The 23,451-nt window shown below is 30.6% G+C and overlaps 2 protein-coding genes and 1 pseudogene across 5 annotated transcripts; all 3 read left to right on the forward strand.

Moving 5' to 3' along the window:
* Positions 1 to 4,320: 4,320 nt before the first annotated feature.
* Positions 4,321 to 5,400, forward strand: LOC129317606 (BURP domain protein RD22-like). Its single transcript, XM_054961938.1, has 2 exons — positions 4,321 to 4,901; positions 5,014 to 5,400. The coding sequence occupies exons 1-2, from the start codon at positions 4,734 to 4,736 to the stop codon at positions 5,326 to 5,328; spliced, it is 483 nt and encodes a 160-aa protein (XP_054817913.1). The 5' UTR covers positions 4,321 to 4,733; the 3' UTR covers positions 5,329 to 5,400.
* Positions 5,401 to 13,717: 8,317 nt separating this feature from the next.
* On the forward strand, positions 13,718 to 15,137 carry LOC129318095 (BURP domain-containing protein 3-like; annotated as a pseudogene).
* Positions 15,138 to 20,330: 5,193 nt separating this feature from the next.
* On the forward strand, positions 20,331 to 22,605 carry LOC129318094 (BURP domain-containing protein 3-like). Of its 4 annotated transcripts, none has more exons than XM_054962639.1 (4): positions 20,331 to 20,487; positions 20,614 to 20,725; positions 21,112 to 21,350; positions 21,901 to 22,605. In XM_054962639.1, the coding sequence occupies exons 1-4, from the start codon at positions 20,446 to 20,448 to the stop codon at positions 22,423 to 22,425; spliced, it is 918 nt and encodes a 305-aa protein (XP_054818614.1). In that variant the 5' UTR covers positions 20,331 to 20,445; the 3' UTR covers positions 22,426 to 22,605. The 4 variants fall into 4 exon arrangements, with proteins under 4 accessions (XP_054818614.1, XP_054818613.1, XP_054818612.1 ...); XM_054962638.1 differs by having other exon boundaries at positions 20,332 to 20,487; positions 20,609 to 20,725; positions 21,108 to 21,350; XM_054962637.1 differs by having other exon boundaries at positions 20,332 to 20,487; positions 20,609 to 20,725.
* Positions 22,606 to 23,451: the final 846 nt, after the last annotated feature.

The raw sequence follows: 23,451 nt of genomic DNA on the forward strand, positions 1-23,451 counted from the left end.
CATTTATATATATTAAGTTTCTGCAACGACTGAGTCGTTCATAATTCGATAAATGGTGTTTCAACATTTTTAATTTATTTGTCTTACAAAATTTTTCGTGTAAAATGCAAGCGACGAATTTTTTAATTATAATGGCGTTACGAAATTATTAAATCACACATATTTTTTTTTTGTCAATTACTTACTGTCACTTTTGCACCGATTTGATGATTGATAAGCGGATCAAAGATTGTCAAAGTGTGTTGTTCAAATGGTATTTTGGTTTTATTTAATTATTTGTAATTGTGAAGGAATTAATTCTTATAAATTTTTTAGAAGATTTATTTGTAATTTCAAAGGATTTATTTGTAATTTTCTAGTTTTAGAACTTCATGATCCTTATTGTACCACTTTAACTTTTAGGGTGACTAGTAGATAAAAAATAGTTTATCAGAGGGAAGAATTTTATTTTAAACTAAATAAGTTATACAGTGTTGAAATTGATGACAAAGCAAAATGTAATTTCAACAAAACAACGAGTAATCACAAGGCAACCGATAATAATAGCTTCATTTTTTTTTTCAGATCATAGGCAATATAGTAATTAGACAATAAAAATACAATAAAAAATATTTACACTGAAGTCTCTTGGAACTTCAAAGCTATTTATCCATTTTGTGGGACCTTTAGGTAATTAGAATTGTTACATGGGACTCAATATACAGATCTTTTCCCAAAATTAATTAGGGAACATTACAGACAGATTCTATATAAGAAACTTATTTACGAAAAAATTTCATGAACTTGTACAAATACACTCATGTCTTATGGGACTTGATTGTAATTAAGTTAACATGTATTAGCACTGATTAACCACCAGTCGCTGGTGATCATAGACAAGTCATTAGCCAATGTTAACTATAACAAAACATTGTTTTGAAAAAATTATTAAAAATATTAAAATTTTAATGTTAGGTTAAATAGTATTTTTATCCTTCAACTATTCATTTAAAAATACTTAATACCTTAAACTTTCATGTAATACAATTTTTTCTTTTAACATTTTAAAATAGTATATATTGAGTATCTTCTTATTAAAAAAAGTTAATTTTAACAAATTATAAAAAAAACTTAACAATTATTATGATCCTGATAATGATGGATATTGCATAAATCAGCCACTTGTTTGTATGCTTTCATTATCCACCTGCCGTCTCGTCTATGCAACCCAATGTGCCGTCAATGTCATGTTAGACATAGTGATATTAATGAACGCCAAGGCGACTTTGGCGTTCTTTTATGATAGCGACAGAGTAAGCATTATATGAAGCAGTTGATGTCATAATGACTTGAAGATTTTATAGGAACTTTGAAAAATATATAAATTAAATGTTCTCATAAAATCTTTACAATATTCACTGAAAAAATTCTTAGATTTTAATTACGTATCTTTTTAACTAGGAGTTTATACTCTCACAAATACATATTCTATAAAAATTTGAATATTATATATATATTGTTCAAATTTATCTATATAAAATGACATGAAAATCTATTTCAAAATCTGTATGTAACCCGAGGCTTATAAAATTATTAAATGCCTGCTAAGAAGATTCGTTTTTCTTAATTTGATTTACAGTTTTGTCAAAGCACATAATCAATAAATCAAGAAATTTGAATTGTCTTGCTATATTATAATTTGTCAGAAGGGACAAATTACAAAAAAAAAATCATTGAATGTGCAAGGATGCTAAAGGATGAAAGGTTCATTTTACATAGTTTATTCAAAAGTAGCTAGGTCAATGAATGAGAAAGGTTGACAAATGAGAGAAATGATATGAGAGAAATGGCTTACTTAGAATCCTCAAATTCACCTATAAACCACTGAAAAATTGTTCCCTAGCAGACGTTAATTTCTAAAATTTTATGTTATTTAAGTACATTTTCTTGAATTTTTAATATATTATAGTACAATTGTACATATTTTGAATACATAAATTAAAAAAATGTACATTTTGTTTTGAAAATTCAAACCATAGCTCTATTTTGGTATTTTGAAATTAAGTTATTAATATTTTGATTTAAGATTTAGTTAGATGCATTTTTGAACTCTTAATGATGCTATTGGTAAGTTTTTAGATGAAGAAATTAAGTGAAAAGATGATTACTCTTGTCAATTAGGAGAAGTGTACAAAACAAGGCAAAGTAGTGACTTTGTTCACAACAACAAAATGAAACATTTTATTTAGCTGATAAAGTTAGAGTCGTAAAGCATATATGACCCATTCTTGACTTTGGCTGTCATTCTAGACTTCTTGAGAGTATTTGAGAGTTTTGGGTGTGCTAGGGCATGGATTTAGTGAAAGATTGAGCTTGGATCTAAAGATTGAAAAAGATTTTAGTTTCATGTCATGGTTCTTGTTCTCCATTCTCCTTCCTTTCCTTTTATTCAATATTTGTGTTGATATATTTGTATTTTGTCATGGGTTTTATATACATTTGTAGCTAAATCCTTGATTCTAGGATTATTTTGAACATTTTATATGAACTAAATACTTATTTCTCCTTTTGTATTTGTGATTGATGATGTGATTATGTTAATTTCACTATATACTTAATGTTCCTAGTTGATTGGCCATCAATTATATTGTTAGATTCACTTAATTGATGTTTGAGAGAGCTAGCTTGAGTATAAAACTTGAGTTAAATTGTGTAAGAACTTGAAGTTTGTAAGTTGAATGTATAGTTTTGTTAATGAGGTAGAAATACACTCACTGACCTCATATAGTCACATAGGATTTGTAAGGAAAATTTAAGTTTGATTAGTTAATTAAGAGATTAAGCAAGGATTAATTATACTAAACATCTACTTGGAAACTTGAGAAAGCTCTTGTGAGTAGTTGAGTATATTCAACAAACATAATTCATCATTAAAAGTAAAGTATAATGAGGGTTGATTAGTATTCTTGAAGTGTGTGTGTGTGTGTGTGTGTATATATAAAGGAAAATAAATAATCCTAAACCTAATTACTTTAAAAAAAAATTTGAATCAATTTCTTTTTCTATGTAGTCATACTTTTTCAAACATTTAATTTATATTTCAAACACTAATTATATTTTGGATTCACTCAACTTGATTGAATTCATATTGTTGTTTGCTTAACCATATTTTTAATACAAATCTTCATGCGAATGATACTTTACTTATTCTGTATTACTTGCTACGATCTGTGCATTTATGCAGAGCAACAGTAGAAAAAATCCTAACTTGCTCCTTCTATTTTCTTTCCTTTTCCTTTTTTGGGTATGAAACTATCATATAATAGCTCTGCGACTTCTTATTTGACATCGGTCATAAGATATCCCCCTTCTTTTGATTTGAATATTAATAGCCCAAAAGTATTGAATTAATGGAAAGTTTAGGGTACCAATTGCACATTAAAAAAAAACTTCTAAGAGAAAATTACTCTTTAATCATAGTAAAAATTGTTCAATTAACATTCAGCATAAATCGAATATCACTGTATAGAAATATTGCATCATTTTTGAAAACTATTAGTCAGTTAAGAATATCAATTGCACTTAATAAAAATTTTTAGAGACAAATCTATAATTTAATCTTATTGTTGCAAACGAATGTAATAACTTCTTTTTTGGTTTTAATTTTACCTTTACAACCCTAAAAGGTCCCATTTTCCATCAAAATTTGAATCGTTATAGGTGGTTGTGAAATGATACGGATAGATATAGAGGCACAAGTGCAGAATTTATATCATATCTTGCTATCAAGTACTCAATGGGGATATTGTTTTGTTAAAAAAAAAAACAAGTACTTTACCACGTTGCTAAAAACCCTAATTTTGACAACCCTAATATCAGAGTGATTCAAATTTTATTAATTTATCACTATTATTATTACTACTTTTTTTTAAGTTTCAATAATTTATCTTTTACCTAATCCTTTTCTTGAGAAAAGTGAGGCATAACACATGTCAATATTAAATTTAAACTCAAGGCCTCTTTCAAGAGAGAGGTAGAGACAACTAACTATGGATTACCTCTTTTAAAAGTTGACCAGTCATATATGATCTATGTTATCCACATGGCTTGTATATTGTCAATTGAGATCCAAGTTTGGGTCCCATATCACAGGGCATACAATAATTGATTAACATTCTCCCTCTTTCTAGGATTCCTATAAGTTCCTCTTTAATATCATTAACTTTTATCATTTCCAGCTTCAATACATAGTTTCTTCAATGATGACGTTTTCATTGCAACCCATCGTTTCCTTTCTCGGAGTAAGCGTCGAGTTGCTTTCTTTTTTTTTCCCCGACCTTTTTCTTTTCCATTTAATCTAATGCAAATCAATATTTATATATTTGCATATTATATATGAATATATAACATTTCAGGTTGCATTATTGGTAGTAACACTTGCTGCCTTACCTCCTGAGCTTTATTGGAAGTCCATGCTTCCCACCACACCCATGCCTAAATCTATAGCAGATCTCCTCCACCCAGCTGGCTAGTATTGGCATTTTCTTTCTGAGAACTTAAATTTTCAGTTTAAATAATATTTTTCTGAAAAAAACAATGTGTATTTTTCAAAGAACGAGGATTTTATTGGTACGCGGATTTTGTCTTAAAAACTATATACGTATATTCAGGACCGGAGAAAGTAGTTAATACCGGCAAGTCAAGTGTCGGCACCACCATCTTCAGAGGAGTCGAATGCCCATTCGAGTTTTGTTATGCTGGCTCAGACCAAACTCCATGATAATGCCATCACAACTCTCTTCCTTTCGGAGAAGGACTTGAAGGCTGGTCACAGAATGAACTTGCTCTTCGCACAAATCTCCAACAAAGCATCCTTCCTGCCTTGTGAAGTCGTGGAATCCATTCCCTTTTCCTCAAGCAAGGTACGTAGTTTCAGTATCAGACTCATTCTACCATGTCTGTGAATAACAGTAATATTCTGAAACTAAGAGGGATAAAAAGATAATTTTTGTATTTGTAATTCTTTGCTCCCAGATAGCTGAGATATTGAACAAATTTGCTGCGAAGCCTGGGTCAATAAAAGCTGAGGTTATGAATAATACGATTAAGCTTTGTGAGGAGTCAGGGGTTAAAGGAGCACAGAAGTATTGTGCCACGTCATTGGAATCCATGGTTGATTTTATCACTTCCAAGCTTGGGAGACACGTGGAAGCTTTTTCTACAGAAGTGGTGAAGGTAACAAAGAAGCAAGAGTACACAATAATGCATGGAGTGAAGAAGGTGGGACAGAGGAAAGTGGTGGTGTGCCACAAGCTCAATTATGTGTATGCTGTGTTTTATTGTCACTAAATAGAGAACACGGTTGTCTGTCGTTGAAGGGGTATGATACGAACAGAGTAAAAGTTGAGTGTATGTCACCGAGACACGTCACAGTGGAATCCAAAACATTTGTCCTTACGAATGCTAAAAGTTTTCCTTTTTCAAGACACCATTGCATGGATTCCAAGTTTCAACACAAATTAGGTCATTTCACATATTCCTTCTAATTCTATTTATAAGGTAGAGAAAAAATGTTTTTTTGGTAGAGAAAAACTGTTTGTTGTCCTGTTTATAAATTACATTAATAAATTTTCATTATAAATTTTTTCTTTTACCTTCCATTTAAGGTTAAAGAGAGAAAATATATTTTTTTAAGTATGTATATTTAATAAGGGTAAAGTTAATGACTTATTAAATTTTTAGATAAAGCTAATGAGTTTAAAGTTTTTTTTAATTCTAAAGAAATAAATTAGAAGTGACTTTTAAATAAGATTATAGAAGCATTATATGGTATTGGGGGGGAGGGAGTTTGTAGTAGGTATATCTTGTTTGTATATCAATTAAGTAAGTTTTATATTTCTCATTTTCTCTTAACTTTTTTTCTTAAAAAAAAAATTATCCCTAACCTAGTCCTTCCTCATAAGTCATAAGAAAAAGAGACACATACACCCGCACACATAATCATATCAATACTGAGTTCAAACCTAGGACCTCTTCAAAGAAAGAGATGTGACATTGCTACTAGAGCGGCTAATTAACTATTGACCCACCATTGTGTGTGTTCTCATTTTCTCTTATTTGCCATCACCTAAAAGAGTAACAAGATCACGTTGGCCTTCGGCATGCAGTTTTGATCTTCTGTTGGCACAAATTTGATTCTCTACAATGCATTCAAAAATAATAGAAATAAAAAGAGGGTTAAATTTTACATTTAATGATTTAACTTTACACAAGATTTCATTTTAATCTTTTTATTTTATAAAGTGTCTATTTAATCCTTTATTATAAGATTATGTATTTATTATAAGATTCTGTATTTATACAACTTAGTCAAAAATGATGGCCCAAAATATCTTGTAGTGATGGAGAAAATAATAGAAAAATTTGCCAAAGGTCATCAATAAACAACTAGATATTCAAGATCACCTAAAATGGTTACCCCTCTATGAATGACCATGAGTTTACCCTTATTGAGAGGGCATTCACAAAAAGGGAGCTTATAGGAGTGCTTTCCATCAGAAGCGCTCCTTGCATGTGGCCTAAGGAAGCGTTTTCTATGAGAAAGTACTCTCATATTGCAATTTTATTCTTAATTTTATTAAAGCCAATGCAATTGCTTTCATGTGAAATGCTTCTATAGGCCTTTGATTTTTTAATTTTTCTTTTCAAACCAAAAGGAGCGCTTCCCATAAGTATTCCTATAGTTCTTTCATTTTTTTCTTTTTCCTATCAAAACCCATATTTCAAAGGGTAGCACTCCCATAGGTCATGTAAGATCTCCCATATGTTAAAACCCGTAGGAACCCTTCTAACCTAAGTCAGAGGCTCCATCTACCTCTGTGACAGATGAAGACGTTATTTCTTTACTTTCTTCCTTCTCCTCTATTTCCTTTTCCTTTAAAAAGTAGATCGCACTGACGAAGCCAGATACTTTGTTTGTAAACCTTTCTTTTTGATGTTAATTAAATATCTTTTGACAAAAAAAAAAAAAAGAACCGTTCTAACTAGAAGCGTTTTAATACTAAAAAACTTAATAGCATACATTTATGGGAACGCTTTTACAAATAAGCATTCCCATAGTATGCATCTTCTTGAGTGATTGTCTTTACGTCTTGCCTCAATTTTTAGGAGCGTTTTAACCCTAACGCTTTGATAAAGGCCCATAAGCTTTCTTTCTTTTTATTATAGTGTCACCTTCAAATTTTTTTGTCTTTTGCTTACAGTTATAATTTATTGACATTATATATAGTGTAAATAGTCATTTTATATAAAAAAAATATATAGTCATTTTATATTAAAAAATATATATAGCGTTCTTGTCTTTTATTTTTGCTTATTATCAAGACCTATTTCAGGTTATGAACTTTTCAGATCTCGGGGCTCTTAATGTTATATAGGTAAAAAGTTTAATAAAAATTCATTTAAGTAATTTTTTTAATACATCATATAAGTAATATTATCATCCTCATAGTGATGAAATATGATAAATCAAAGATTCGTCCACAAGGGAATGACTTTTTTAACAACCAGCCAACACATTAATCTATAGCCCGGTCCCATTCATTATTTTATTATAGTGAGCATCCGACAAATTTAGTTTTGTATGCATTCATTATTCAACGCACGCGGTCTCCTTCAGGCAACCGATTGTGCTATTAATGACATATTAGATAGTGATTTGAATGACACTGATGAGTAGACTTTGACTTTTTTTACACTGTTACAAAATTACTTATATATGATACATCTTAATATCAGAAGAATATTGTTCAACCATCTAATAAGTAGAGATAGAAAAGCATATTAGATGAAAATAGTATTCATCCAATATTACAGACATATAGCGAGTGATTATTTCAAACACCGTCCGATATGGGGTTAAAGATTTTAAATTCTTTAATATTACGGTTTAATTATGTAATTGTCCAATATGTAGTTAATATATTGGATGGTTATATTAAACAACCATTCAATATTGGCTTTTAAATCCCTAATCTGAATAGAACTCTAAGCTTTTGATAATGACTTATAGTCAACTAACATTATTGTCATTTACATTGAGTATTGTAAAGAGTTCGGGACGTTCACATCAATAAAGTCATGGAAGAATAATGTGAATATATTTTCAATTATGGGCAACAAATAAGTGAACAGAACCATTTTTATTTTTTATAACATTATATGGTCTTAAAATTTAATATGTTGAAAGAATTGTTAGGATGGTTAATTAGCAGATTATTTTTGAGAATTATTGTAAAAAAGGATTGCTGGTTTTGAATAAATTATTAAAAACATTAAAATTTTAATGTTAGGCTAAATAGTTTTTTTGCCATTTGACTATTCGTTTAGGAATGTTAATATTTTAAACTTTCATGTGATATAATTTTTTCTTTCAGTATTTTAAATTTTAAAAATGGTATACATTGAATACCTTGCTATTAAGAAAGTTTATTTTGACATTAAAAATTATAAAAACCTAAAAATTGTTTGTATTCTTTCATTGTCCATCTGCCGTCTCGTTTAGGCTAACCAATGTGCTGCTAATGTCATGTTAGACATAGTGATGTGAATGACATGGATGCCTAGACGACTTTGGTGTTTTTTATGATAGCGACGGGGTAAGCATACAAATTTCTCACTGCAGGTACATCATCAACAGCTGAGGAATTATGGAGCAAAATTTGGAGCAGGTCAGGAATTGAGAAAGTGAAGATTCATCTTGTTGGCAGCTAAGGGTAAAGTACACGCGGCAGAACTGAGTGCATGTAGAGGGTTACAAGAATCTGATCTCTGTCCGTTAGGTTGTGGGCAAACTGAGGATATCATGCACTTACTTCGAGACTGTCCACATGCAGATATTAAATGGAAGGACCTAGTTAAAGAAGGTGAATGGGACAAATTTAAGAGGTTAAGTGACACTAATTGGGTATTTTGGAATCTGAAACATGAGATAGGTAGTAAAGAAATGGAAGGTGCGTTTGCCATGGAATATCTTGTTTGGGTACATGTGCTGGGATATTTGGTGCTCTTGGTACACAAAAACTCTTCTTTACGGATGTTAAAGAAGAAGAGATTTATAATACAAGAGCTATTTTTCGTGTCAGGAATGACTTTCGAATACTTAACATATCACATAGCTTGAGGCATCAGTCTAAGAATATCTCTAACAAGATGGAGGAAACCTGATGCATTGGCAGTAAGATTAGATGTTGATGGATCGTTCAAGGAGGGCAAGTCATGATGTGGTGGAGTCATAAGGGATTGCTCAGCGAATTGGGCGGTGGGTTTCAACTCAATTATTGGTAGCTACCCTCCTGCGATCACTGAAGTCTTAGGTATCATGTTAGGTTTGGAAATTTGTGCAAGTTATGGTTTTCAACAGGTGAAAGTCTATATTGACTGTGCTAAGGCAATTAATATCATCACTCGCTTAGATTCATCTAAGCACTCTTATAGAGACATTATTGATTATGCTAGATTTTTACTGTTTAGGAGTAGTCATGCTTCTTTAAATTTCATTTTCAGAGAAGCCAATATATGTGATCATAATTTAGCTAATTTTGCTACTAGTTTGACAGGTTCTTTTTGCTCTTATGATCAACCCCAACTTACTATAGGGAGGTGGATGATAATAAGAGATGGCCTAGTGTGGGAACTACTATGTGATCTCCTTTGAGCTATGTTATCAATTTTTACTAAAAAAAAAAAAAAAGGAATGTGCTAGCTGTGGATGTCACCTTGGGCGTAATGACTTCAAGATTTTATGGGAACTTTAATATATATATATATATATATATGTATGTATGTATAATATTCTCATAAAATCTTTACAATTTTTACTGACAAAATTCTTAGATTTTCATTATGTAACTTTTTAATTATGAATTTATACACTCACATATACATATTTCTATAAATTTGAATATATATATATATATATATTAATATTTTGTTCAAATTTATCTATATGAAATGCCGTTTAAAAATATGTATGTATAGTCACCTGAGGCTTATAAAACTATTACATGTCTCCTAAGAAGACTCGTTTTTCTTTATTTGATTTTCAGCTTTGTCAAAGCACGTGCTTGATGACTAAGACCAGTCATTATCAATAAATCAAGAAATTTGAATTGACTTGATGTGTTGATTATATTACTTTCTATAATTGGTCAGAAGCGCCCAGTTAAAAAAAAATGTGCATGGATGATAAAAGATGAAAGGTTCATTGTACATAGTTTATTCAAAAAAGTAGGTCAATAAATGACAAAGGTTGAAAAATGAGAGACAAAACTTACCCAAGAAGTTAGAATCTTCAAATTCACTCTAAACCATTGAAAATCGCGCTCTAGCAAGAGGGGTTGGGGAGTCCTAACTTCTTTTTCTCCTTTCCTTTTCCTTTTCGTGTATAAAACTATCATATAATATTAGGTTAATTGAAAGTTTAGGGAACTAATTATATGACATTGATCAGCAGTAGATATCTCCTTTTCTTGTGATTTAAATATTGATAACCCAAAATATTAGGTTAATTGAAAGTTTAGGGTACCAATTGTTCTTTGAAAAAACTTCCAAGAGAAAAATTCTCTTTAATCCTATTAAAAATTGTTATTTTAATGGGGAACATAAATCAAACATTACTATATAGCAATATTGCACCATTTTTTAAAAATTTTAGGAAAATATTTGTGCTAATCAGTTAAAAATACGAATTACATCTAATGAAAAATTTCCAAGACAAATTTCTCATTTAATCTTATTTTTTTCCAACAAATGTAATGACTTCTTTTTGGTTTTAATTTTACCTTTACGACTCTAAAAGGTCCCATTTTTTCTTTTCGATGAAATAACAGGTCCCATTTTTATTATAGGTGGTTCTAAAACGATACGGATAAATATAGATGCACAAGTACAGAATGTATATCATACCTATCAATTACTCATCTATCTAGTATTATCACGCAGGGAATATATCTGGTTGAATGGTTCAAATTTCATTAATTTACTATTATTATAACTACTATTACTTCTTTTAAAAAAAGTTTTAAAATTTATGTATTTGTAATTGTTTACTAATGAATGGCTGAGATATTGAACAAATTTGCTGTGAAGCCTGGGTCAGTAAAAGCTGAGGATATGGATAATACAATTAACCATTGTGAGGAGTCAAGGATTAAAGGAGAAGAGAAGTACTGTGACACGTCATTAGAATCCATGGTTGAATTTATCACTTCCAAGCTTGGGAGACACGTGGAAACTTTGTCTACGTAAGCGGACAGCGGTGAAGGGAACAAAGAAACAAGAGTACACAATAATACATGGAGTGAAGAAGGTGGGGAGAGACAGAAGTGGTGGTGTGCCACAATCTCAGTTGCGTGTTTTATGCTGTGTTTTAATGTCACAAAATAGAGAATATAGTTGCCCATACGGTGTCGTTGAAGGGGATGATACGAGCAGAGTAAAAGTTGCAAGCTTATGTCACAGAGACAACTCAAAATGGAATCCAAAACATTTGTGCTTCCAAATGCTAAAAGTCAAGCCAGGGATTGTTCCTATTCGCCACTTCCTTTTTCAAGACACCATTGCATGGGTTCCAAGTTTCAACACAAACTAGGTGATTCCACATTCTTTCTCTAGTTTTATTTATAAACCATATCAATAAATTTTTTTATAATTTTTTTCTTTTACCCTCCGTTAAATGTTAAAAAGAGAAAATGTATTTTTAAAGTACGTATTTTCAATAAGAGTAATATTGAGGATTTATTAAAGTTTTAAATAGAGTAAATGAGTTATATGATTTTTCTCAGCTTCTGTAAAACTTATTAGAAGTAATTTATAAATAGGATTAAAAAGTATTAGATGGTATGGGGGGAGAGAGATATAGAGAATTTGAAGAAGGCATGTCTTGTTTGAGTGTCAATTAAATAAGCTTTATGTTTCTCATTTTCTCTCTGTTTTTTTTTGGGTAAAAATTTTAACCCTAACCCAGTCCTTCCTCAAAATCTTCCAAAAAAAAAAAAAAAAAACAGAAACACAGAGAGACAGAGAGGTGGCATTGCTACTAGGATAAATAAATTTTTGTGTGTTTTATTTTCTCTTACTTGCCAACCTAAAAGAGCGAAAAGAACATCATGTTTGGCTTTTGGCATGTAATTTCGATCTTCTGTAGGCACAAATTTGATTCACTATAATGTGTTAAAAAAAAATAGAAATAAAAACAGGGTTAAATTGTACATTTAATCATTTAACTTTATACATGCAAGGTTACCTCTACTAAAAGATTGAGTTTTCCGTCAGCGAATGGATACTCTTGTGAGGAGAGCTTACATGAGTGCTTTCCATCAGAAATGCTCCTTGCATGTGGCCTGCGGGATATTGCAATTTTATTCTTAATTTTATTAAAGCCAATCAGATTGCTTCCATGGGAAACGCTCTTATAGGTCTTTCATTTTTTTTTAATTTTATAAAATATCTGTTTAGTCTCTTAACCTTAACATTATTAGTTTCATTATAAATATTCACAAAACTTTTTCAAATGCTAATATATTAATTTTAATTTTTTTAAAAAAATAACAATGATTGGCAACAAAAATAATTATTTGAAAGTAATGATGTTTGGTTTAGAGAACTAAAAAGATATTTTATAAAATTAAAAGATCATATTAAAATATTATGTAAAATTAGAGAACCAAAAGTATACTTTATTATAAGAGTATGTATTTATACAACTTAGTCAAAAAATTATGGTCAAAATATCTTGTAGTGGTGGAGAAAATAATAGAAAAATTTGCCAATGATCATCAATAAACAACTAAATATTCAAACCCAAATAGTTAAGGTACACTGATCATCACCCTAAAAAGGGTGGCCTAATTCATCCTCAAGTATTTAAAAATGGTGTAAGGTCACCTCTATTAGAAAGACCGTGGGTTTAACATTAGTGAGCGGGGAAAATTACGTATAAGAAATTAAGACCAATTCAGCCCTTAAAATTACACAATTATGTTATACTAAAAGGTTTCGTTGTTGATAAAATACAATAGTATTGTGTAATCCATATAAATGACCCATCTAGTAAGATAAGGTTTATTGTTATTATCTCTCTTATCATGTGGGGAAATATCTTGTTGAATGGTTAATATTTTACTTATTATTATTATTATTTTATTTAATTTATTACTTTTTTTTAAAAAAATTGTCCATTCATATTTGATCTTTGCATGCTATTGCTACCCACACATAGCATGTATATTTTCAAGGAAGAATGACAAAGAAGTCCCAAAATGACCAATTAATTAAAATTAAGTCCCAAATGCCAAACTCCAGAAATTTGCAGCTCAATCTTTCAATTTTGCAACTGCATTGTGATGAATTTATAACTTGTTTTTTCAAATTTTAATATGGTTGAAGAAAAAAAAATTATTTTTTCTATTAAAATTTGAAACATAAGTTGCAAATTCATTACAATTGAATTATAAAATTGAGAGATTAAGTTGTAAATTTCTGATATTTAACACTAAGAACCTAATTTAAATTAATTAGTCCTTTGAGAATCTCTTTGTCAGTCTCCCTAATCCCAATCGATTGACATCCAAGTCTGGGTCCCATATCTCTTATCGAGAATATTTTATTAGCACTAATTCTCCCTCTTTCTATGATTCCTATAAGTTCCTCATTAATATCTTAAACTGATAATTTTTTGCAGCTTCAATACATAGTTTCTCCAATGATGAAGTATCCACTCCAACCCATCGTTTCTTTTCTTTTAGTGAGTTCGCTTTCTTTTCTTTTTCTTTTTTTCCTTCTTTTCACTTGTTCCTTCTCCAATGAATCTAATGCTAATGAATATTTATATTTTTACATATTTTATTGAATAAATGAAATATTGAAATTGCAGGTTGTATTATTGGTGGCAACGCATGCTGCCTTATCTCCTGAGCTTTTCTGGAAGTCCATGCTTCCCACTACTCCCGTGCCTAAATCTATCACAGATCTCCTCCACCCAGCTGGTTAGATTGTATTCTTCATTAGTATGTTTCTTAAAATTTCAATCCTCACTTCACAAACGGTACTCCCTCCGTTTCAAAATTGTTTGTCTTTTGAGTTATTTGCACACAGATTAATTAGAAATGAACAATGCCAAAGTTGCCCCTAAAGCATGCATGACCAATAGTCCCTCTGTTTTCATGTATAGTCAATGCCAGGTCAGGTCACAGCATCACCATCCGCGGCGAGATCGAAATAGGCGATGCAGGACATCATTGCCAATTAGAGTTTTGTTATGCTGACTCTGAGACCAAACTCCAAGGTAACCCCAATACAGCTCTCTTCTTCTTGGAAAAGGATTTGAAGGTTGGCCACAGAATGAACTTGCTCTTCAAGAAAACCTCTAACCAAGCATCCTTCTTGCCTCGTGAAGTCGTGAAATCCATTCCCTTTTCCTCAAGCAAGGTACGTAGCGTCAGACTAATTCTACCATGTCTGTGAATGAGTTTATGTATGCATTTATGTGTTTATGATTCATTAATAACAGATGGCTGAAATATTGAACGAGTTTGCTGTGAAGCCTGGGTCAATAAATGCTGAGCTTATGAGAATACAATTAAATTTTGTGAGGAGTCAGGAATTAAAGGAGAGGAGAAGTATTGTGCCACGTCATTGGAATCCATGGTTGATTTTATCACTTCCAAGCTTGGGAGACAAGTGGAAGCTTTGTCTACAGAAGTGGTGAAGGAAACAAAGAAGCAAGAATACACGATAATGCATGGAGTGAAGAAGGTGGGAGGGACGAAAGTGCTGGTGTGCCACAAGCTCAATTATGTGTATGCTGTGTTTTACTGTCACAAAATAAAGAACACTGTTGCTTATACGGTGTCGTTGAAGGGGGCTGATGGGAGTAGGGTTAAAGCTGTGAGTGTATGTCACAGAGACACGTCACAGTGGAACCCAAAGCATTTGGCCTTCCACATGCTAAAAGTGAAACCAGGGAGTGTTCCCATATGCCACTTCCTTTTCAGAGACACCTTTGCGTGGGTTTGAACACAAATTAGGTGATTTTCACATAATAGATGGTTTGCATTGTTTGTGCATCATCTAAATAAGCTTTCTATTTATTATTTTCTCTTACTGGCTGGCCATCACCATAAAAAGAGGGAAAACAATAACATGCACTTTTGCCTTTGGCACGCAATTTCAATCTTCTGCTAGGCATAAATTTGATTATCCAGAATGCGTCTAAATTATTATAAAAGTAAAATTGACGTTTTGCACAAAGAAAAAAAAGTGAATCTCATATAAGAGTGTATTTATACAACTTAGCCCCCCCAAAAAAAAATGATGGCTCAAACTATCTTAAAGTAATGGAGAACGTAATAGAAAAATTTGCCAAAGATCTACCATAAACAACTAAAAATTTGGTATAAATGACAATATGAATGGAAAATTATGTTTGTACTCCTAACAAAAAAATAATAAAATAAAAAATGATTATGATGGACATTGCATAAGTTAACTACTTCACCATTTCTATATATAATAGAATCTACCACTTATTATTTTTTTTTCCAGATCAGATTGTTGTTTTGTTTTTATTTATAAAAAAAATCAAATATATCAATAAGCATTTTTTATAATTTTTTTAAGTTATCTCTCATAAATTCATAATTTTCTTTACGATAAATAATTAATGCAGCCTTATTTTGATTAAATATAAAGATATTTTAATTTAATTTTTTTATTTTTAAACATAACTATTATAATTAAATAATTTTTTTTCAAACTATATAATACAATTTATATATATATAGAAATGGAGGGAGTACCCGTTTGTATGCTTTCATTATTCATATGCCGTCTCTTTCAGGCAACCCAATATGCTGTTAATGTCATCTTAGACACAGTGACGTGAGTGACATGAATGCCAAGACTTTGGCATTTTTATGGAAGTGATAGAGTAAGCAATTACATGAAACTTCGCTTGGTTTCAAAAGGTATGTGCTGTTGATGTCATCTTAGACAAGATGACTTAAAGATTTTATAGGAACTCCGAAAAAAAAATGTTGATAAAATATTCTCATAGAATCTTATCATTTTTATTAACTGAATTCATAGATTTTAATTATGCAATTTTTTTAAGAGTTTATATTGTAATTATATATGTATATCTTTTGTTCAAATTTATTATCATGTTAAAATATAAAATGACATGTTAAAAATATGTATAGTCACCCAATAAGGCTTATAGAATTATTAAATGTCTATTAAGAAGACTCATCGTTTTCCTTTATTTGATTTACAATTGTGTCGAAGCATGCCTGATGACTACTAAGACAAGTCACTATCAATAAATCAAGAAATTTGAGCTGTCTTATTTCTAAAATCGGTCAGAAGCGACAAATTTAAATAAGAAATCAATGCAGGGTTGAAGACTGTTTATATGGAGAGTTTGTCCAAATCCAATTTTTCAAAAATAGACGACAATCTAAACAATTGTGTGTGTACCTTTTGTGATACATTTAGATGGAAAAATATTTAAATAGACCCAATACGTCATGTTATTTATAATTTATTTAATTAAAATATTTTAAATAATTTAAACAAAATATTGTGTAATATTTTTTTAATTGATTTTATTTTTGTAATATAATATATATTTAATTTCTTATCTTTTCTCTCTCTACTATAATTAATATCATAGTTAATTTATATTTAATATCATTTAAATGTCATATTTTTATTGGATAAATTATAAATGATATAGTGCACTTAATCTATCAAAGAATTTCTCCGTTTAGATGAGTAAGTGTGCCTAATTAAGTAAAAGAGAAATATTTAAGTAGACCGAGTGTACCACATTATTTGTGGTCTACCCAATAAAAATATAATAGTTAGATGACATTAAATATAAACTAATTTTGATATTAATGATAATAGAGGAGAAAAGGCAAAAAATCAAATATGTATTCTGTTATAATAATAAAATTATTTTTAAAAATTTCACACAATATTTTATTTAGATTACTTAAAATATTTTAACTAGACGAATTACAAATGATATGGTACACTTGATTTACCTAAATATTTTCCTTAAGTAACAACTTTCAAAATGGGTCCCATTTCCCCCCCCCAAAAAAAAACAAACAAAAAATCAACATGGGTCCCCGTAAGAAAATTATATAGACTAGAGGTGGGATATACATTGAAATATCGAGAATATAAGATGTGATGGTGTAACTAATAATGCAAAGACCTTGTCAAAAGTAAATAAATTAGCATTATTGATCACATCATAATTGAATGTCTTCGGTTCAAACTTAGTAATTAGTGTTAACAATATTATATGCCAAAAATTTGAATAATCTTATTGACTTCTTGATATTTTTAATAAGACATCCACTTCGTTATTAAAGATTAAAGATTATATTTCTTTTCGTATGTACATCTAAGTACTGCAACAAAAACAAAAATTAGCAACATAAAGATTCGACGCTAATTCTTAAGGATATAATCCGTTGCTATTAGATGAATAAAATTTAGAAAAATTCTTCTTCTTTATTTTTTTGCCATCAAAATTATTAAAAGTTTATTGTACGTAATTTATTAGAAAAAAAGTTCAATGAATGATCTCTAGTTTTGTCACACACGGAATGAGTCATGAACAATTCTTTTGTAAGTACCTTGATGGTGAATTAATGGATGAAACCTCATTATCAATGTGAAAACCTTATTAACAGACAATATGTAAATATCTTTATAAGGATTCAATGAACTTAGAGACATGTCCTAATTTTATTGAGCTTTTGAGATCAAGCACACCTAAAATTTTGACTACATATAAAAAAAAAATTGAGTCATGAACAAGGAGTAGATGAGAATTGTCTTATGAAAAACATTCAAAATAAGTCCCGATTATGCAGTTCATGTAATTCATGAAAGCTGCAGGACATTCATCAACTCGAATGACATTATCAAGTACTCAAAATAACCATATCCAGTACGAAGCATTATTTTAGACACATCGGCCGCATTCACCCTTATCTAGTGGTATTCAAATCACATATCAGTCTTCGAAAACACCAAAACTCCCACTACCCATCTGCCCTCTTGTTTAGGCAACCCAATGTACTGTCAATGTCATGTTAGTGATATGAATGGCATGGGTTCCCGGACGACTGTGGCGTCCTTTTATGATAGCGACAGGGTAAGCATTATATGAAGCTTCCCCTGGGTCAAAAACAATGTGCTGGCAGTTGATGTCATAATGACTTAAAGATTTTTTAGGAACTTTAAAAATAAAATACAAATTAAATATTCTCACCAAATTATGGAAAAAAAATAATTAAATTTTTTTAAATTTATAAATAATAATCTGATCTTTCAAAATATAATAATTTTAAAGAAGTCTCTTGAGACTTTTTATTAATTAATTTTAAATTAAAAAATTATTTTATTTTTATTGATAATTTGTATTTTTTTAATTTTTGTGATTCTTTAAAGAAAAATTATAATTCTTTAAACAAGAGTTGTAAATAAGGTTTATTATTTTGAGAATTTATTTTTTAATAATAAAAATTACAATTGACAAATTATGATTTCTTATTTAATTATTGTGATTCACAAAAAAGGTTGTGAATGAGATTTGTTATTTTCAGTAAGAGTAAAATTATCTTTTTACTAAAAAAGTTATTAACAAAGAGGTTCCTAAAAACTTTATTGAAATTATGGTATTTTAAAGGATTAAATTATCATTTATATAATTTGAAGGGACTTTATTATCATTTTTCTTAAAATTTTTACAATTTTCACTAAAAAAATTCTTAGATTTTAATTATGTGACTTCTTAATTAGGAGTTTGTACTCTCACACATACATATTTCTATAAAATTTGAATATATATATATATATATATTAATATTTTGTTCAAATTCATCTACATAAAATGAAAAAAAATCTATATAAAAATCTGTATGTATAGTCTCCCGAGGCGTATAAAATTATTAAATGTCTCTTAAGAAGACTCGTTTTTCTTTATTTGATTTACAGTTTGTCAAAGCACATGCTTGATGACTAAGACCAGTCATTATCAATAAATCAAGAAATTTGAATTGCCTTGTTATATTGATTTTATTACTTTCAATAATTGGTCAGAAGCGACAAACTAAAAAAAAAAAAATCATTGAACGTCCTTGGATGATAAAGGATGAAAGTTTCATTGTAATTGGTTTTTTCAGAAAGTATGTCAATGGATTAGAAAGGTTGAAAAATGAGAGAGAAAGCTTACCCAAATAATTAAAACCTTTAAATTTATCTCTAAACCACTGAAAAATCTTACCCTAGCCCCCCCCCCCCAAAAAAAAAATCATAACTCGCTCCTTCTATTTCTTCTTCTTTCTTTTTCCTTTTCCTTTTCGTGTATGAAACTATGACATAATAGCTTCAAGACTTCCTATTCGACATCGGTTACAAGGAGGTGTTTTTTATTCAACAGTAGATGTCTCCCCTTCTTTTGATTTGAATATTAATAATTCATAAATATTACATTAATTGAAATTTTAGGATATCAATTATACCTTAAAAAAATTTATCTTTAGTCCTAATAAAAATTACTCAATTAACAGTCAGCATAAATGAAACATTACTATATAAAAAAATTAACAATAGTCCACCGTTTTTAAAAACTTTCAAGAAAATATTTGTACTAAATTAAAAATATCAATTGCATCCAACGAAAAATTTTCGAGACAAATTTTTCATTTAATTTTTTTATGCAAACAAATATAATAACTTCTTTTTGGTTTTAATTTTACCTTTACGACCCTAAAGGTGCCCCCCCTTTTTTTTTTTTGGCTAGAATAAAAGGTCCCAGTTATAGATGCACAAGTACATAATTTATATCATATCTATCAAGTCCTCAATGGGAATATTGTTTTGTTAAAAAGAAAAAAAAAAGGTACCATACCGCGCTGCTAAAAATCGTAATTTTGACAACCTCATCACTCTGGTATTATCACGCAGGGAATATATCTGGTTCAATGGTTCAAATTTTATTTATTTATTATTATTACGATTTCTTTTTTAAAATGTTTCAAAAGTTTACTGTAAACCTAATCCTTTTTCCGGAAAAAAAGAGACGCACACACACACATGCATACAACACATGTCAATACTAAGTTCAAATTTAGGACTTTTTTTAAGAGAGGGGTAGTGTTGTCAACAACTAACTATTGACTACTTTTTTAAAAAAGTTGACCAGTCATATATGATCTATTTTATCCACATCGCTTGTATATTGCCAATTGAGATCCAAATCTGGGTCCCATATCTCAGGGACAATAATTGATTAACATTCTCCCTCTTTCTAGGATTCCTATAAGTTCCTCTGTAATGTCATGAACTGATTATTATTTCCAGCTTCAATGCATTGTTTCTTCAATGATGAAGTTTTCATTCCAACCCATCGTTGCTTTTCTCGGAGTGAGCTTCGACTTGCTTTCTTTCTTCTTCTTCTTCTTTTTTTCCCACCTTTTTCTTTTCCAATTAATCTAATGCAAATGAATATTTACATATTTACATATTATATATGGATATATAAAAGTGCAGGTTGCATTACTGCTGGCAACGCATGCTGCCTTACCTCCTGAGCTTTACTGGAAGTCCATGTTTCCCACTACTCCCATTCCTAAATCATTGGCACATCTTCTTCCCCCTCATGGTTAGTAATCTACTGTTTGTTGGTATTTTTTCTCCTTCGAATTTCGATCTTCACTTGACAAATAATATTGTACAGCAAGTTTTTTTTTCAGATTTGGATCAGCAGTAGCCTAAATCTACTCACTTAATGAGTGTTCTAATTATAACTAATAGATTTCACCAATACATAAATGATTAGAACGCTGCTCACATATACTGTCCTTTTCAAAAATTTAAAATTTGATACTTTTTGAATATCATATTACAAAACCTCTATTTTGATTAAATCTAACTGTTGGTATCATGTCACAGGGACACTCATTGAGTGAGTAAATTTATGCCACTCACTAAATCGGAATTCGTTTTGCTTTAAGTGCTAATAGTTACTATTGCTGGCAATTTAGTCAGGTTGTGGCACCACCATCCATGGAGGGACCGAATACAGACTCGAAGATAGATCATGCTTCGACTATTGTTATAAGAACAATGGGAAAAAGCTAGACGATAACGCCAACACAGCTCTTTTCTTCTTGGAGGAGGACTTGAAGGCTGGTCACAAAATGAACTTGCTCTTCAAGCAAGCCTCCAACCAAGCATTCTTTTTGCCTCGTGAAATCGTGAAATCCATTCCCTTTTCTTCAAACAAGGTATGTAGTGTCGGAATCATTCTACCAGGTCTGTGAACAAATAATTCATGCATTTATGATTCATTACTGTTGGAATTTACTGTTCCACCCTTAATGGAAATCGGGTCATCATGTATGTCATATCAATCAGTAGAGATTTGGCATATTCTGGGTTTATGACAGATGACCGAAAATCAAGAATTAATGATGAATTGATTCCTGACTGGGTTCAAAACAAGAAGTCTTTCCCCACATTCATTGTTATTATTCCATCATATTATCCTCTCAATTATGACAATTGGATTTTCCTTTTTTGCAGTGGTCTCCCCACATTATAAATAGATATAGGTGGTCGAAAGAACTCACACCAGATCGAGCACTACTCTTAATGTTCATTCTTCCTATTTCTCTCTTAGGTGTATCTGCTACGCACCTTAGATAGGATTTTAGTAGCATGATCTTGTGTGGGTAGTTGAGTAGACTCTACTTTGCTTGGATGTAGTAAGAATCTGACCCTACTTCATTTTTTTGATTTCTTATTTATTTGTAATATTCCTTTAATTACTGACAGGTGGCTGAAATATTGAACGAGTTTGCTGTGAAGCCTGGGTCAATAAATGCTGAGGTTATGAAGAATACAATTGAACTTTGTGAGGACTCAGGGATTAAAAGAGAGGAGAAGTATTGCGCAACATCTTTAGAATCCTTGGTTGATTTTATTACTTCCAAGCTTGGGAGACACGTGGAAGCTTTGTCTACAGAAGTGGTGATGGAAACAAAGAAGCACGAATACACAATAATGCATGGAGTAAAAAAGGTGGGAGTAGAGAAAAAAGTGGTGGTGTGCCACAAGCTTAGTTATGTGCATGCTGTGTTTTACTGTCACAAAATAGAGAACACAGTCGCCTATACGGTGTCGTTGAAGGGGGCTGATGGGAGCAAAGTGAAAGCTATAAGTGTATGTCATAGAGACACGTCACAGTGGAATCCAAAACATTTAGCCTTCCAAATGCTAAAAGTCAAGCCAGGGAGTGTTCCTATATGCCACTTTCTTTTTCAAGACACCATTGCGTGGGTTCAAACACAAATTAGGTGATTTCACAAATTAGATGGTATGTTGAGAGAGAGAGTGTGTATAAGAAAATCAGGATTTAGCGAGGACCATATTCCTCGCTAAATCAAATCCATTCATCGCTAACATTAATTTAGCGAGGAATTATTTTTCTCGCAAAATACATAGTTAAATGATGGGTCTCTAATATTTAGTGAGGGTTAATTTTTTCCTCGCTAATTAGTGAGGACTTTTATTTTCCTTTCTAATTTTAGCGAGGAATTAGCAAGGACTTATTATCCTCTCTAATTTTAGAGACGAATTAAATGCCTCGCTAATTCCTCGCTAATTGCATGTTTTAGCTAGGACTTTTTGTGAGGGATATTTTCCTCGCTAAAATTAGCGAGAAACATGTCATCGCTATTTCCTCGCTAATATATTATAATTGGCAAAAAAAAAAAATCAGGACAGCAAACAATTAGAGATTAATTAATTTCTCGCTAATTCCTCGCAAATCAGATTAGTTGGAGAGAAATGATTTCCTCACAATTTCCTCACTAAATTGCACATTGGTTGTGTAAGAATCAAAATTTGGATTATAAATAAATATTGTTTAATCAAGCAATTAACTAAAAAATGGAATCTAAACAATATAATATAAGTGGTTCAATCTGTAATCCATCTATGAAAAGTCATGTCATAAGTGGTTCAATATGTTAACCACATATCAAAAGTCATACAATATTATAAGATAGTAGAGTAATAAACTCAAAAAGAGTTCTAAGTATCTCATACATATAAAATAAAGGAAAAACTTAGGAAATAACATAGTTATTTTCCACCATCATTTGGATCTGGTTGCTTGGAAGAATTTGCACTGCTAGCACTAATGCCACTCCCTTTACCCCCTTGTATTCTTCTTCGGCCTCTCCCTCTTGGCATAGCTAAATAGTAGATAGAAGCATAGACAATCAATTAACATATCAGCAAGAATACCAGGTTGAATATGATGCACAATGTCTTTTTTCTTCAATCTGACATCAAAAAAGCTTAACAGGGCAAGAATTAGCA

The sequence above is a fragment of the Prosopis cineraria genome, unplaced genomic scaffold, assembly GCF_029017545.1.
Source record: "Prosopis cineraria cultivar Desert tree isolate PC_DT_omini unplaced genomic scaffold, ASM2901754v1 PC8, whole genome shotgun sequence".
NCBI lineage: Eukaryota > Viridiplantae > Streptophyta > Magnoliopsida > Fabales > Fabaceae > Prosopis > Prosopis cineraria.